Source organism: Hypanus sabinus, chromosome 7 (genome assembly GCF_030144855.1).
Source record: "Hypanus sabinus isolate sHypSab1 chromosome 7, sHypSab1.hap1, whole genome shotgun sequence".
NCBI classification, from domain to species: Eukaryota; Metazoa; Chordata; class Chondrichthyes; order Myliobatiformes; family Dasyatidae; genus Hypanus; species Hypanus sabinus.
The window spans coordinates 87,424,168-87,441,717 of record NC_082712.1 but is presented as its reverse complement, the minus strand read 5'-3'; the positions used below and the strand labels follow the sequence as shown (position 1 = coordinate 87,441,717).

The 17,550-nt window shown below is 40.7% G+C and overlaps 1 protein-coding gene across 8 annotated transcripts in view; it reads left to right on the top strand.

Moving 5' to 3' along the window:
• LOC132396945 (GRB10-interacting GYF protein 2-like) overlaps positions 1 to 17,550 on the top strand; it is a 152,456-nt gene that overhangs the window by 115,802 nt on the left and 19,104 nt on the right. For 6 of the 8 annotated variants that reach the window (XM_059975085.1, XM_059975087.1, XM_059975088.1 and 3 more), the window contains 4 exons: positions 7,529 to 7,690; positions 9,085 to 9,281; positions 15,157 to 15,314; positions 17,355 to 17,524. In XM_059975085.1, the coding sequence (XP_059831068.1) occupies positions 7,529 to 7,690; positions 9,085 to 9,281; positions 15,157 to 15,314; positions 17,355 to 17,524 (687 nt within the window). The remainder of the gene's footprint in view (positions 1 to 7,528; positions 7,691 to 9,084; positions 9,282 to 15,156; positions 15,315 to 17,354; positions 17,525 to 17,550) is intronic. The other 2 variants (XM_059975089.1, XM_059975086.1) reach the window with 1 other exon arrangement.

The window sequence follows — 17,550 nt, the reverse complement described above, 5'->3', positions numbered from 1 at the left end:
CACAAATTATTAAATACTGTTATCACAGCAGTAAATAAAATCCAGTGCCATGCTCTCAATTCTTGACTATTTCAGCAGCCTTGCTGTCGTGTACAAGAGGAAACTACCTGACCCTTTTATGCATTTTTTGAAACTGATTATAATTCTTTGATGATTCGAATGCTTCATTCAGTAATCAACTCAAGAATATTAGGCATGACATTTCTTATTTGTCAGAAATATTTGCAAAGTTTAATGAAATTATTTTTTGTTTACAAGGAAATGATGTGAATCTTATCAAAGGTAAAGCAATTTTCTCCACATTTCTGTCCAAGTTAACCCTATTAAAGTGTAATGTTGGTTGTTGTGACATTTTCCAATTTTCAAGTCTCTGAGTTGGACGAGAAAGCAAGAATCCTAAGTTTCCTCTGCCCACTTGAGTGAGCTGTATAAAAACACATCAGAGAGATTTCAGGGTTTTCTCTTAATCCAAACTCCAGATTGGGTAAAAATCCATTCCTGAACACTTGCAGTTGAGCAATTAACAGGAAGGATGAGGGGAAGATTTTATCTCGCTACAAAATAACTTTGCACTGAAGCGGAAGTTGAGAAAAATCATATCAAGACTTTTAGTTGCAGAGTGAAATCTCTAGTCACTATCCTGCACTGGAAAAAGCTCTAGGTATTCTTGTTTCCTTTTCTAACATATTTAGTGGAGCATGGTTTCAGTGCATTCATCCAGTTTCTTTCAAAGCAACGAAACAGATTGCAAATTAATTACTCAACGCGGGCATCTTAGACTCCTTCTGAATGACATTCAGCCTGTTGAGAAGCTGATAATCATCGCACCAAACACATCCATCTTATTGAAAGGTGAAAAAGCAATCAAGTCATGAATAATTGGACTATTAATGTATGCTTTAAAATTGTTGATAAAAATTGTTTTACTGTATTTAAATAAAGAAATGATTTTATTTGTAATTTTAAATAGATTTGAATAACTTTTACAATTACCTAAATTTTTTCACTATGCGTCATAAATCAAAATTCAAGATTTAAAGTATGTTTATTATCAAATAACGTATAAATTATAAAACCTTGGGATTTGCCTGCTTACAAGCAGCAACAAAGCAAGAGACCGAAAAGAACCCAATTTTAAAAATCAAAGACCAACAACCGGTGGGGGGGGGGGAACACAGATCATGCAAGCAATAGAAGCAAGCACAGCATTCTGAACCAGCTTGAGTCTTGGGTACAAATGTCCAGAGTAGGCCCAAACCTTGGTCTCAGTTATTAGCGGGGCAAATTGCCACGTAGCACAGCAGCCAGGGCAGTCTTGCAGCCTCAAGGTCAAGGAGAGGGGAGAGAAATTAACCAGAACCTCACCTCCAGTCCAGTCACTCTGCCCTTCCTGTCTGTCTGGGCCGACGTTTAAATTGTCGAAACAGTGGATCGTGCCTCGCATTAGGACCCAGGCCTTGCCATAATGAACTGCTCCCAGCGTAGCATACACCACCCAGCAATTCACTCTGGGCCTAGACTTCGTCACCCTGCCTGAAGCCATTTTCGACCTCTCCAAATGTGCTCAGTGCTTAGAGCGATCCAACAACCTCCTGCCTAGGTTAATTGGATGGCTATTGAAGCTCCTCTGCCTCAACAACCCCTCTCCTATAAAATTCTTTAGTTTTTAATGTAATGATTGGAAAGGGAGAGGAGGGCACTGAGGATGTGGTCTGGGATCCAAGGGAGTAGTAATCAAAAAAAGTTTGGGAACCGGCCATCTAAATGGTAAGAGATAGCAGAGGTCTGTTATGTCAAGAGATTAGGTGCCACTAGTGTACAATTCTCAAACTGAGAATGCAAGTGGATATGGAAAAAAGTTTGAATATGCTAGACTGGACTCCAAAGGAGTAGGAGAGGATGATTGACGTGAGATTGAGGGGTCTTGACAGGCAAACATGGAAAGAGTGTTTCATGGTTAAAAATCTAGAATAAGGTTATATTGTCTTAATAATGACTTGCCCTTTTAAGGCAAGTAAGAGACTGGTTGGGTTGAGTTACACTCCGATCTTTGCAATTTACTAGCAAACGTATTGTTAGTGCACTGTTGATTGTGGTGTGTCCTCCGAATGCTTAGCCTTTATGTACTTTTCAATCAGCTGGTCAGATGTCATTTCAGAAACTCATTTGTGATGTAGGGAGGAAATCTCATCACTGATTGGCTGTGTGGTGAAGGTCGTGCATTGTGATCAGGAACTTTGTCCACATCAATTCATAAATAGGATTGAGGTGTATGTGTTTGTTTACAGAATTGTGCACAGAAAACTATGCTTCTAGGAATAATCTTGCATGCCGTGTTCGCTTATGACATGACTTTCACTGATGCCCAGTCGAATCTGTGCTCTCAGTCTTCATGGTTAGAGACCAGTGAACTGGTCATGTCACTTTTCAGCCAGTTGATGTTCATGGATCCTTGTGGATAATTTTCTTCCAGCTTGGCCAGTGTAATATCTTGCTGCAGCTTGGTTTGTTCTTTTGATCTTGAAAGTACTGTAAATTGCGATTGGCTTGTGCATGGCTGAAATTCTAGTTATTGGAGCAGTCAGGCCAACGTTTCTGAGGTATTTCAAATGTATGGAAGGACAACCTGTTTGGCCACTTCTTGGTTGGTGTGTTGTCAGTCTGGTTGGCATCTTTGTATGAAGTACAGTGGCTATTTGTTTTGTGTAAATACGTTAAAGCGATGAGACTATTATTTTCTGAGCTTGGTGTCAATGTGTGATAGAAGCAGAATTTTGAATTTTTAGAAATGCTTGATAAATTGATTAGTTTTTGTACTGTTATGTAACACCATGGTCCTAAAAAATCGTCTCATTTTTACTGTGTACTGTACCAGCAGTTATGGTCGAAATGACAATAAAAGTGACTTGATAAGAGGTGAAAGTTTCCTGCGGGAATGCAGTTAATGATTGTCAGATCAGCAATCATCTTAAATGGCAGAGCAGGCTCAGGGCTTGAGTGGCCTAATTCACAGGTTTGTAGTTAGTTTGAACCTGCTGCACTGTTTGATGTGGGTTCCCTCCATGTTGCTTTTACAAAGCTGATGTGCAATTTTAATATTAAAGCTGCTCCTACGTCATTCAACGTGGCCTTTAATTTAGTAAAACATCCATGGTCCACTGCAAGAATGGCATGAGGCACAACATGATACTGAGTACAAAAGCTTGATTGATGGTGAAGTAAGGGGCAGGCAGTTATAGAGTGCACATTCTAATTCTTCGGGAGTTATCCACTGGTGGAATAGGCAAAATCAAGGATCCACTGGAAGTAGAATTAAAGGAAGACGACGACAATAATTGGGGGTGGAAGAAGATGACAGTGGATAACCAGTTAGGCTGTAGAGGGATATGAAAACTTGAATAACTAGATCCCAATGCCAATCCCAAAGCCACTTTTATTATCTTCTGAGGGAAGAATCTAGTCCATGATAAGAAAGATCTTTAAGTGTTGCTGAACAAAGACATCTTGGGTTCCAAGTTCATAACTCCTTGAAGGTGGCTAAGAAGGCTTATGGAATGCTTGCTTTTATTAGTTGTTGCATTGAGTTCAAAAGTCAAAAAGTTATGTTGCAACATTATAAAGTCTGGTGATTATTGCATACAGTTCTGGTTGTCCCAGTACAGGAAGGCTGTTGAGGCTTTGAAGAGGTGCAGAAGAGGTTTACCGGGATGCTGTTTGGTTTAGAGGGCATGTGCTCTCACGAGAGGCTGGATAAACTTGGGTTGTTTTCTCTGGAGTGCACAAGGCCGAGGAGAAATCTGGTAGAAGTTTGTAAAATTGAGGTGCATAGATAGAGTAGACAGGGAGTATCTGTTTCCCAAAGTGGAAATATCTAATACTAGGGGATATGCATTGGAGGTGGGAGGGGGTATGTTCAAAGAGGATGTGAGGGGTAAGTGTCTTTATTCAGTAGTGGATTCCTGGAATGCACTGCCTGCTATGATGGTAGAGGCAAATACATTAGAGGCTTTTAAGAGATGTTTGATAGGCACATGACTATGAGGGATATGGACGTAGTGTATAATTAGGAGCAAATAATGTTTGGGTGTTATTGATTTGCTTTTTAGCTGGTTCGGCGCAATGTTGTAGGCTGAAGGAACTGTTCCTGAACTGTTCTATAAAAGGTATTGAGTTGATCATAGTGAATTTTCTTGCCTGAAAGATTTGCTCCGTGGAATTGCTGCATTGTATAATGAGGATGGATGAAGGTTTATCCTTACAACTACCAACAAAAGTTCAGGTCTTTTAGGCTCTGTGTTGATTAATTTGCAAACCAGCATGAAGTATCGACAAATTTTGATAGGTATACTTGTAGGGATGACTGGAGAAGCATTCCTCCCTGGATAGCCTGCTGGAAATGACTGCATAAGTCAATAAGGTGGTAAAGAAGTCATATGGCATACTTTTCTTTATTAGTTGGGGCTCTGAGTTTGAATTGGAAAGTAGTGTTGAAGCTTTAAAAATTGTAGTTAGACTACATTTGAAGTATTTAATTCAATTCTGATTGCCCCAATATAGGAAACAAAAAACTGGTTTTTGAGAGGGTGCAAAAGAGGGCATGTGTTATAGAGAGAGGTTGAATGAACAAACTGGTTATCTCTGAAGCAGCAGAGACTGAGGGGACACATGGTAGATTATGAAAGGCATAGATTAAGACAGCTGATATTCCCAGGGATGAAATACCTAATACTAAAGGGCATATAAGGTAAGGGGTGTGTTCAAGGGTAATATGTGGGGCAAGGTCTTCTTTACATGGTGATAGGTGCTGGGAATGCAGTGCCAGGGGTGGTGGCGGAGGGGCAGATATAGTCGTGGTGTTAAAGAGTTTCTTAGATAGTTATATGTACAGTTGCAAAAAAAAAAGTTTGTAAAGCATAAATTGGGCACAGATGTTCTCAGGGAAATGTACGGCAGAAATGTGACAAATGTTCAGGGGATATTTCTGGCATTTTGCTTGGGTACGTTTTAAGGAGATGGAAAGGATGGTAGGGTACAGGAACTGCGGTGTACAAAGGCTGTTGAAAACCTAGTCAAGAAAAAAGAAAAGCTTACGGAAGGTTCAAAAGGCTAGCAAGAAGGAGCTCAAGGAAGAAATTAGGAGAGCCAGAAGGGGCCATCAGAAGGCCTTGACAGACAGAATTAAGGAAAACCCCAAGGCATTCTACAAGTATGGGAAGACTTGAGAGAATAGGATGAGTCAAGTGTGACAGTGGAAAAGTGTGTATGAAACCAGAGGATATAGCAGAGGTACTTAATGAATACTTCAATATTCACTACTGAAAAGGATCTTGGTGATCGAAGGGATGACTTACAGCGGTTTGAAAAGCTTGAGCATATAGACATTAAGAAAGAGGATGTGCTGGAGCTTTTGGAAAGCACCGAGTTAGATAAGTTGCTGGGACTGGACAAGATGTATCCTAGGCTACTGTGGGAGGCAAGCGAGGAAATTGCTGAGCCTCTTGCAATGATCTTTGCATTATCAATGGGGACAGGAGAGGTTCCAGAGGATTGGAGGGTTGTAGATGTTGTTCTCTTATTCAAGAAAGGGGGTAGAGATAGCCCAGGAAATTATTGACCAGTGAGTCCTACTTTAGTTGTTTGGCAGTTTGATGGAGAAGATCCTGAGAGGCAGGATTTATGAACATTTGGAGAGGCATAATATGATTAGGAATAGTCAGCATGGCTTTGTCAAAGGCAGGTCGTGCCTTACAAGCCTGATTGAATTTTTTGAGGATGTGACTAAACATGTTGATGAAGGTAGAGCAGCTGATGTAGTGCATATGGATTTCATCAAGGCATTTGATAAGGTAACCCATGCCAGGCTTATTGAGAAAGTAAGGAGGCATGGGATCCAAGGGGACCTTGCTTAATAGATCCAGAATTGGCTTGCCCACAGAAGGCAAAGAGTGGTTTTAAACGGGTCATATTCTGCATGGAGTTCGGTGACCAGTGGTGTGCCTCAGGGATCTGTTCTGGGACCCTTTATTGATTTTTATAAATGACCTCGAGGAGGAAGTGGAGGGATGGGTTAGTTAGCACAAAAGTTGGGGGTGTTATGAATAGTCTGGAAGGCTTTCAGAGGTTACTGTGGGACATCCCAGATAAGTGTGAGGTGGTTCATTTTGGTAGGTCAAATATGATGTCTGAATATAGTATTAATGGTAAGACTGTTGGCACTGTGGAGGATCAGAGGTATCTTGGGGTCCGAGTCCATAGGACACTCAAAGCTGTTACACAGATTGACTCTGTGGTTAAGAAGGCTTGCGGTACATTGGCCTTCCATCAACCATGGATTGAGTTTTAGAGCCGAGAGGTAATGTTACAGCTATATAGGACCCTGGTCAGACCCCACTTGGAGTACTGTACTCAGTTCTGGTCACCTCACTACAGGAACAATGGATCTTGCCTGGATTGGGGAGCATGCCTTATGAGAATAAGTTGAGTGAACTCGGCCAAAAAAGGAAAGAAGTCTTTGAGCGATGGAGGATGAGAGGTGACCTAATAGACGTGTATAAGATGATGAGAGGTATTGATCGTGTGGATAGTCAGAGGCTTTTTCCCAGGGCTGAAATGGCTGACATGAGAGGGCACATTTTAAGGTGCTTGGAAGAAGATACGGAAGAGATGTCGGGTAAGTTTTTTACGCAGAGAGCAGTGAGTGCGTGGAATGGGCTGCTGGTGACGGAGGTGAATACAATAGGGTCTTTTAAGAGACTCCTGGGTGGGTATATGCGGCTTAGAAAAATAGAGGGCTATGGGTAACCCTACGTAATTTCTAAGTAGGTACATATTTGGCACAGCATTGTGGGCTGAAAGGCCTGTTTTGTGCTGTAGGTTTTCTGTGTTTCATGTTTAACCGTATGCAATTGCCTGGTTTTCTGCATTAATTACTCATAAAATGTGGTCTGATCTTCATGTTAGTCACAATAATGGACAAACACTATCTACCTAAACAAGCACACAGAAATTGTGCTTTTCATTTCTTTATTGAATGCATTGTTTAATTATTCACAGTCTAGGTTGCAAAAATTATGTGAGCCCTTGTATTTAATAACTGGTAGAATCTTCTTTAGCAGCAATAACATCCACCAAACGTTTCCTATTGTTGCTGATCAAACTTGCGCAATGGCGAGGAATTTTAGACCATTCCTCCATACAGAACTGTTTCAATTCATCAATATTTCTGATATACTTTGCATGAGCAGCTCTCTTCAGGTCATACCACAGTATCTCCATTAGGTTAAGGTCAGGACTCTGACTTGGCCATTCTAAAGCACAAATTTTCTTCTTAAATCATTCCTCTTGATTTCCTCTTGTGCTTCTGTAATTGTAAAAGGTTCACAAACTTTTTCTTGCAAATGTATGTGCAAAGAATGGAGGAATGTGGGCATTGTGTAGCCAGATTAGTTAGGCAATTAACTACTGATTAGTTCAGCACATCATTGAGCACATTTTTTGAAAGAGTAAAAATGAACGTTGCTTGCTCCAGCAGTGTCGTCAGCAGCAGGAGATAATGAAGGCACTCCAGCAGCACCAGCAGAAGTCACCTGGCTGGAACAGTATTCCCAAGCAGTCTATGTCTGTAAAATCACTACTGGAGGTGCAGCAGGAACTACAGAAACAGCAGCAGCAAAGGGCGCAGGCACGAGCTGTAAGTATTCAGCATGACCAAATTCAGTTTCCACAATTTTTCCCTGTCAGAGTGACTCTTCCCTTTGATGCAGAATCAAGGTGCTTCCACAGAGGGGTTTGTATGACAATGAGGTATTCATCTTTGTGATCATTACATTTAACCCATTCTCTTCACAATTTCCCAGTCAAAGACACCAGTTGGTTGTCCACAGGAGTTGCCATCTGGAAAGATGTAGGGAAGTTTTTCCAGCAAATGTAATTTTTCTTCAGAAATCCAGCCAAATCCCTGAAAGATATTCATTCGTAAAACATTATCAGTCAGTACCTCTCCTCCAACTGCTCCCATGTCAACCTGACCCAAGATAAATCATAGCTGCCCCAGCACCGGCAGTTATATTCTCTTGTGGGATGGGATGTTATTGGTAATGCTGGCACTTTGTGTTAACTGAATACATAGATGAGAGTTTAACCTCATTAACCAAATTGGGACAGTAGTTTTCCTATAGTGAAGAACATTTAGCAAATCAGATGAGACTTGCAGCAATCTATTTCTATCCCAGATAACAGAATTTCATTTTGATTTCTTGGCTTCCTTGGTGATTCCTTCAAAGTGATGGATGTAGCTATATTTACAATGTTTAAAAGGGATTTAGATAGGTACATGGATAAGAAAGATTTAGAGGGATATATGCTAGACTCAGCAAATTTGGCAAACTCGGGAGGGCATGTTTCTCGGCATGGACGAGTTGAGCCTAAGGGCCTGTTTCCATGCTTTATGACTTGATTAACAGATATTAATGAACTACAGTGATTCTACAGAAAGAGCATACAGACTGATTTCTATTCTGCTTCTCTGGGCCACTTCTTCTTTTGAGTTCGTTATAGTAACTTCCTAATTTCAAAATTCAAAGTATTTATACGTTATACAACATTGAGATTTGTCTAATGTGCAACCATGAAACAAAGAAACTTAAATGAACCCATATATAAAATAAAGACCGAATGTTCAATGTTCAGAGGGAAAAAACACATGCCCATTAAAAAAATAAAAGAACCTATGAAAAAAGACCATCGAGCACCTAATGTACAAAGAGGAAAAAAAAACATATGCAGACAATAGCTGCCAGCAGATAACATTCTGAACTGAATTCTGCAAAGCGTCCCATAGTTCAGCGTAGAGCCAAGTTGTGGAATAGTGACTCCACTTGAGAGTTGATCTTTTTCGTCTGGACTTCTCCCATTTCTAACTGGGTATGCTCAAGATTGTTCCTGTAGTCTATTAAGTTGATCCACCCATGACAGTGACCAGGTATATTTATGACCTTATGGATAATGGCTAGGTTATGTTACCATGTTTTTAATCTGTCTCTGAAACATTTCCTCCTTTTTCTCCCCCCTCATGTCTGCCACTAGCATTCTAGTATACCTATCAACAACTCTTCAGTATGGGGATTGCCTGGTCAATGGGGATCTGACATGAACAGCATGTGGAGTGTGCACGAAACCAAGAACTCTAACATAAGCCTGTGGGGGGACGAAGCTGTGAAGAGCACAGGCCCTGTGATCAGGAATGCAGGGTTGAAGAACAGCAGGAGCAGTCCTTCACTAAGGTTTGTGCCTCCAATCTCCCAGGCTCTACTCAGTTTTCAGGTCTTTTTGTGTGTGGGTGTTCCTCTTATGGATGTTCGAAATTCAAAATTTATTATCAAAGTACATATATCACCATATACTACCTTGAAATTTATTTTTTTTCTGGGTATTCACAGTAAATACAAAGAAACACAATAGAATCAATGAAAACTGCACACAAAAGACAGATGAACAACCAAGGTGCAAGATAACAAACTGTAAACACAAAAAAGATAACCAAAATAATAATGAATACGCAATAAATATTGAGAACTAGAGTTAATGAATCCATAGTTTGTGAAATCAGTTGAGTGTTGGGCTGAGTGAAGATATCCCCTCTGGTTCAATAGCCTGATGGTTAGGGGGGGTAATAACTGTTCCTGAACCCGGTGGTGTGAGTCCTGGGGCTCCTGTACCACCTCCCTGGTGGAATCAGTGAGAAGGGAGCAAAATCTGGATGGTGGGGGTCCTTGATGCTGTTTTCCTGTGACAGTGCTCCTTGTATGTCTGCTCACTTGTGAAAGACTGAGCTGTATCCACCACTTTTTGTAGGTTTTTCAGTTCAAGTGAAAAGTTGGGGGTAAAAGAAAAGCTTGCAGTGTGTGGTTTCCTGTGAAGGGCAGTGCAGGATGAATGCACAGAGGAGAGTTCTGTATTGTGCTGTTGTGAAATAAATTTTGGAGTTTCAGAATATAGGACAGCTCTCTTAATAAGGACCAACCTATCCTCTGAGGATTACCTTACTTTTAATTGTTAGGAATCTTTTAATTTCACCCCTTGAGAATGGTATTCATTTGCAATTTCTTGATAATCAGAGAAATGAAAATAGTCCTCTTTGGGTTTCTCAGATCTTGTGAAGCCCTGCGTGGTGGCTCTTAGAATTACTAAAATTTGCTCACTTAGCTACATCCCATTGCTTAAATAGTCTGACAGCATGGTGTGACAGGAGCCCTCAAGCCCCTTGTCTGAATTGTAGGGTGATAAGTTCTTGATTAGTAAGTGTATTGAGTATTTCCTGCAAGTTCTCTTTTATTTGTACCTTCATACTTTGAACCTATTTCAAAAGCTGTTTATCTCTTGTGGCTTCCTTGAGATTCCATGGGTGGCCTGATGTTGGAATTCGATGTCAGCTAATCAATATAGAACTGTTCTGATGCCTCCATCTTCTCTGTGTGCCTGTGCCTTAGATGATTGCAATCTGAGATCTGTGTAAAACCTAGCTGCTTGTTCATAAGCACAGAAAAGCTTACGAAAGGTTCAGAGAGCTAGGTAATGTTAGAGATCTAGAAGATCATAAGGCTAATAGGAAGGAGCTTAAGAATGAAATTAGGAGAGCCAGAAGGGGCCATGAGAAGGCCTTGGTGGGCAGGATTAAGGAAAACCAAGGCATTCTACAAATATGTGAAGAGCAAGTGGATAAGATGTGAAAGAATAGGTCCTATCAAGTGTGACAGTGGGAAGGTGTGTACGTAACCGGAGGAATTAGCAGAGGTACTTAGTGAATACTTCATATTCAGTATGGAAGAGGATCTTGGTGATTATAGTGATGACTTGCAGCAGTCTGAAAAGCTTGAGCATGTAGATATTAAGAAAGAGGATGTGCTGGAGCTTTTGGAAAGCATCAAGTTGGATAAGTCACCGGGACCAGATGAGATGTACCCCCAAGCTACTGTGGGAGGCGAGGAAGGAGATTGCTGAGCCTCTGGCGATGATCTTTGCTTCATCAATGGGGACAGAGAGGTTAAGGCATTGCCGTCCCCTAACAATGATGTTGTGTATATCAGCGGGTCACCAGCGCTGGCAGTGGACCCCACTGCCATATCTTTTTCTGACCTTGGAGACATCTTTACTAGCTCTATAATCTGATCAACAGTCAGATTGGTTAGACTGGGCACCGATGAGGTGAGAGATTGTGTGTATGCTGTCATTCATATGTTTTCCTTTCAGGTTTTTTTGGACACTGCCTCCATCCATGTCCCAGCAGGCCAGGCCGCACCTGCAGCATATCAACTCCTTAACCCTCCCACATCAATTCCAGCGATTCCTTGCTTCGTGCTCTGGCAATCAGCAAACAAAATAAACACTGGGACATCACAACAGCTGCATACACTACAGCTACTTTATGATTTCTCTTGCACTTTCTTCAGTCTATCTCACTGGCCTACAAAACTATCGCAGAGTAGGTCGACCCCACCGTTATGCCTAAATCTAAATCTTACTGGTGGGCTGAGCTCAGTCCTTCTTTCGTTTACAGGAAGATGTGGTCATCCCTCTCTGGATTATCCAACCCACAATACTCTTCGTATGCTCAGTATTTATATTCTGCATAATCCATTGCTGTTTCATCAGTTATCATTATTGTTTCCCAGTTACTCTCACCTTGTCCCCCTGTCGCTGCCCCACTTCCCCTTTAAAAGAGCAATTGCTCTATTGCTGGCATTTCCAGTAGTTGCCCAGGTACCACCCTGCAGCCCCTGGGCCATCCTATCCCAAATATTCTTTGGGCACTTTGCTTTTACCAACACATGTATATCTTTAGGGTGCATCTGGTGAAATTCAACCATTTCCTTGAGCTTGCGCCGGAATTCTAAATTCCCATATGTGACTTTAAGTGAGGGCAACTCTGTCAAAATGCTCTTTCTTCTCGGGGGTGAAGGGCTTATAATCAGATTTATGGGCTGGCTCAGATCATCAGGGTTCTCGACCTGACGTTGCCTGACCTCGATAGGTGCCATCCTAACAGTTATCTCTGGGTAAAACCTTTCCCTGAAATATCTCCACACTAATTCCCACGCTATGCAAGATATATAAATTTTGTTAAACAGCAGATTATGTGCTCTGCAATCTGCCACTTTTGAGCACCTGAACTCATGATGCCTGCTCTATTCCTTTGCATCATGCCTGCAAAATGTGTATGCTCCTCTAACGAGTAGACTTGGTTCCCTCCCCCCCCCCCCAACATCCCAAACCGTGAAAGTTTCCTCTCTTACATAAACACACATGCACGCATACATGCCTACCAGTTCAGCTGTCCGTGTTCGTGATTGCTTGTGCTCCTGTGCAGCACTGACCTGAACAGATCCAAGTGTGAGTGCTAATTTTTAAAAATACCCTTTTAGTCTACTAAGCTTGCTGGCCACATGATCATGAAAGTATCCCACTTCTGACACCAAATGTTGTGTGAATTAAATCACCGGAGAAAATTACTGGTAGATGCAAAGCAGCTTTTTTATTTGGCAAAGCAAGGTATAAGCAGACATCATATGGAGATGCTTTTGGTGGAAAGGTCTCACTAGCCCAACATGGGGTTCAATATTTTATGTGCCAAACATTAAAGGATAACTCCGTATTTACAATGTATAGACAATGCTTTTTTTTGACACTACATTCATCCTTCATACCTTATTCAATTCCCTACCACAGACATGCAAATAAATTTTAATCAGTGTTGTCTGGACTGGGATTCACAGCTTTTAAGAACCCATTGTTCAGAGCTGCACTCAAAGTTAAATGCACAAAACATTTTCAGATGTGAACACTGGTAGCCAAAGTCAGTTGCTAAATGTATTTTGTCCTAAACCCAAAAATCACTGTAACAATCTGTAATAAAACTACAAAAATTAATTTCTATATATTTTTAAGAAGTGAAGATTTTTTCTTTGTACCCTGAAATAGTTTCTGTTGGACATCCAGTGTGTAGGAAAATGACCATTGTACAGTCTGACTTTTAATTCATTACTGTACTAAACCTTAATCCAAGACCTTCGTGTGTGTGTGTGTAGCAACACCACCCAGCAAACCATTTAATACTATTTAATACTAACCTAATCACAGGACAATTTACAATGACCAATTAACCTACTAACCAGTGCATCTTTTGGACTTTGGGAGCAAACCAGAGCACCTGGCAGAAACTCACATAGTCAGGGGGAAAAACATACATACTCCTTACAGATGGCTCCAGAATTGAACTGTGATGCACAGAGTTGTAATAGCATTGCACTTAGAATTAAAAGTCTTGGGGTGTCCGGGGGTACTGTCAGGGTTTAACCAGTGATAACACAGCGCTGCTGCCACATAGCTCTGGCATCTTGTGTTCACTCCTAATATCAGGTGCTGTGTGGTGTTTATGTGTTCTCCCTGTGGCTGTATGTGTTTCTGTGGGTTGCTCGGTTTTTCTTTCATATATTTCAAGCAATTGGTTGCTGTAAATTTACTCCTGAAGTCATAATAAGCAAGTAATTCCTACACAGGGACCAGTGCAGATTTCTGTTTTGCATGGTAGAGCATTTGTTTATAAGACTGTGTTGAAAAGTGTGGGTGACAGGACAGTGGAAAGGGTGAAGTTGATGTGCACGTGAAAGAGAATAGATTTTTAAGGAAGTAAATGGGAAATGGATCTGATATGAATGTACCAGAAGCCAGCACAGACTTGATGTGCAGACTGACTTCCTCAGTTTAATAGAAGTATGAGGAAGAGAAGACTTACTCCCCACACCCACATCCACTAAAAGTAACAAAAATGAAGCCAAATGAAAAGCAATTTCCAGCATCTAGTAGTGAACTAATAAAGGTTTTTAAGAGGCTTTGTTAGTTGAGATATTTTTGCCCAGTTCCAAAGGTCTGAAACGATTGCTGTCATCTGAAATGGTATCAGAATTTCATTTAATATTACTGGCATATAGGTAATTTGTTAACTTTGTGGCAGCAGTACAGAATGCAATACATAATAAATATAGGGAAAAGAATGACCAAGTATATGTGTATTAAATAAAATAAGTGCAAATTAGAAATAAATTTTGAAAAGTAAGGTAGTGTTTATGGATTCAATGTCCATTTAGAAATCGGATGGCAGAGGAGAAGAACGTGTTCCTGAATTGCTGACTGTGTACCTTCAAGCTTCTGTATGGTAACAATGAGAAGGGGGCATCTCCTTGGTAGTGGGGATCCTTAATGATGGATGCTACCTTCCTGAGACATCGCTTCTTGACAACGTCTTGAATACTATGGAGGCTAGTACCAATGATGGAGCTGATTAATTTTACAATTTTCTGCAGCTTGCTTCGAACCAATGCAGTAGCCACACCTCCCCCCCCCCCCCACCACTACCCCCAATACTAGACATTGATGCAGTCAGTCAGAACGCTCTCCACAGTACATCTGTAGAGGTTTTTGAGTGTTTTGGTTGACAAAACAAATCTCAAACTAATGAAATATAGCCACTGTCTTGCCTTTATGGCTGCATCAGTATGTTGGCATCAGGTTAGATACTCAGAGATGTTGTCACCCAGGAGCTTGAAGTTGCTCACTGTTTCCACTTCTAAACCCTCTGAGGATTGGTTTGTGTTCCCTTGTTCTACCTTTCTGAAGTCCACAATCAGCTTCTTGGTCTTAATAATTTTGAGTGCATGGTTGGTGATACGACGCCACTCAATTAGCTGGTATATCTCACTCTTGTCACATCACCATCTGGTATTCTGCCAACAATATTTGACATTCTGGGTGGGATCCCATCGGGGCAGGTGACAGGCCCCAGTGTTAGTGCCTGCAAGAGCTAGGGGAAGGTGGTTGCAGTGGTTCCAAACAAAGCTGCTCAGTACTTCCTGTATCTTTCTATGATCTGCTGCACTGTTGCTTTACACTGGTGAGTCAAGTTGATAAGCAGTTCCTTCTAGCAAGGGTTATTTTGAGTGCCATCTGCAAGTTGCTCTTCCAAAGTAGATTAAGGTGCCAAAAGTGTTGATCAAAATTTCAGTCACGTATGACCCTTCTTATACAAGAAATTATTTTTTAAAATCCAACCGTCACACTTTATTTTGAACTTTAAATTCTGATTTTGTTTATTATCTTGTGCAGTGACTCGTATGGAATTCCCACCCGACCAAGCAAGAAGAAGACTGAAGACGAGGAAAAGTTACTGAAGCTCTTCCAGGGAATGAGCAAAACTCAAGATGGCTTCACACAGTGGTGTGAACAAATGTTGCATGTCCTCAACACAGCCAACAACCTGGATGGTGTGTGTCATTTGAGTCGTCTCTTTAGTCTACTCCCATTTGAGGTTCTATGGAGCTTAACAAGATGTTGAGACTGCTTCATTTTATTGCATCCCTTAATTGAGGAACTGTTTTGTGACCTGTGGACATAGTTGTCTTTATACTGACAAATGAACGTACATGCCAGGTAGCAAAGATTGTTTCCCTGGTATCTTATTAGATTACTTCGAAGAATGGGTAACCTACATTTACCCTACACAACTTCACCAATAAGATAGTGTAATGGGAGAATTGGATTTGAACCCATTTGTAGCATATCATTCCATGCTTGTCTTCATATAAGAACACACGAAGAAGCAAGAGTATGCCTGTTGCCTTTCACTAAGATTGCAACTGATTTTTTTATTTCTGCATTAATTCCTTGTTTCCCATGGTATCAAAGAATCTTATCAGTTTATCTTGAACTACTCTGTGACTAAGCTTTTTTCAAATCTCTTGTGGAAGAATAGTTGAGTAATTGTCCTCTGGTTGAAGAAATTTCTCCTTGCTTCAATCATGAATAATCACCAATCCACCCCCATCCCCATTAATTTGAAACAATAACCCCTGGTTTTAGGCACTCCTGGTTTTTTCTCTCCTAATCAAGGGGAAATGCCTCTGCATTTATCCTATTAAGCCACACATGGTTTTTGTATATTTCAATGAGATCAGTTTGTTCTCCTAAACTCTCAACAATATAGGTCAGTCTTCTTAATCTTATTGGTGAGTATTCCAATGCCAGTGGTCAGTTTGATGAACCTTTGTTGTATGTATCTCCTTCCCTTGATACCGCATTGTTCCACGCAGGATTCCACCAGGGCCCTACATAACGTGTCTTTACTCTAGTATTCAAATCCTCCTTCAATATAGATTAGTGAATTGTTTGCCTTCCTAATTGCTTGCTTGTACCTACATGGAAGATTTCATTTCAATTCCTTTAATATTAAGAGACTGTATACAGTATACCACCTGAAATTCTTAACTTACTCTTCACAGACATCAGTGAAACGAGACCCCATAAGTGAATGAATGATATTTGGAACTTGATCCCCTTATCCAAATCATTTGGTTTTGAATGTGAGCTGCTAGAGCCCCAGCAATCCTACAGGTCACAGCCTTTGAACCTCAAGTTGACTCATTTCTCCTGCAGTTGGTTTTCTATCTATTAACATTGGTATATTGCCTGGAATCCTATGTTCTCATTTGCAACTGCTTATGTGGCATTTATTTTAAGGCTTTCTAAAAGACCAAATACTGCACACCCTCTAGTTTCCTTTTATCTCTTCCACTAATTTGAACATCTTAAAACTTTGTCAAATATATTTGCTTATCATAAGTATTTGTGCATGCTTGCTACTTCCAGCACTGGTAGACTCTTGCAGTTTTGCTGCTACAGATATCAAAGTAATAGATCAATCCCATTATCTCTATGCAACCTACAAGAGGTAATGTTTTGTAACCTCTGAAAGACCTTGGGTAGGATAGTATGGAATTCTAGCTAATGATTGCACAATAATCAAGGGATTGGCATTGATGAGGAAACATTTTTCCTTGGATTATTCCACCAGGTTTTCCTTGACTCTATAATTGCGACCTTCTCAAAGGGCATGTATTAAGGCCATGATGCATGTATTTAATTCAGGAGGAAAAAAATATTAACATCTGAAAGACTCGTTTGCACCCTTGTGTTTGAGACCATCAGTCCCTGGATCAAAAAAAAATCCTAAGCCTTTCATAAAGCAAAAGTTCGTATGCCTCAAAGCAACCTCTGAATACTAGATTTTCTGCTTCTAGCTGGTCTGAGTGAGGTGAGCTTAACTAGTTTTGATTGCATTCAGGGACTGGCTTGTGTTACTATTCCATTCCCACATAAAGTTGCCACTGGGGGTGGGGATGTTTAGATCAGAGTTTTTCAGCCTAGAAAGAGGAAACTTTCATATTTTTAAACACATCAAGCCAAAATACCTTAATTCAGTAATTGTATTGGTCTACTTCTGACTTCATTGCCTGGCTTTGTTGTAGTTCCTACGTTTGTGTCCTTCCTTAAAGAAGTGGAATCGCCATACGAGGTGCATGATTACATTCGTGCATACCTGGGTGACACCCCTGAGGCCAAAGAGTTTGCCAAGCAGTTCCTGGAACGTCGTGCCAAACAGAAAGCCAATCAGCAAAGGCAGCAGCAGCAGCAACAGGTAGTGTACAGATAAATGTGAAAGGC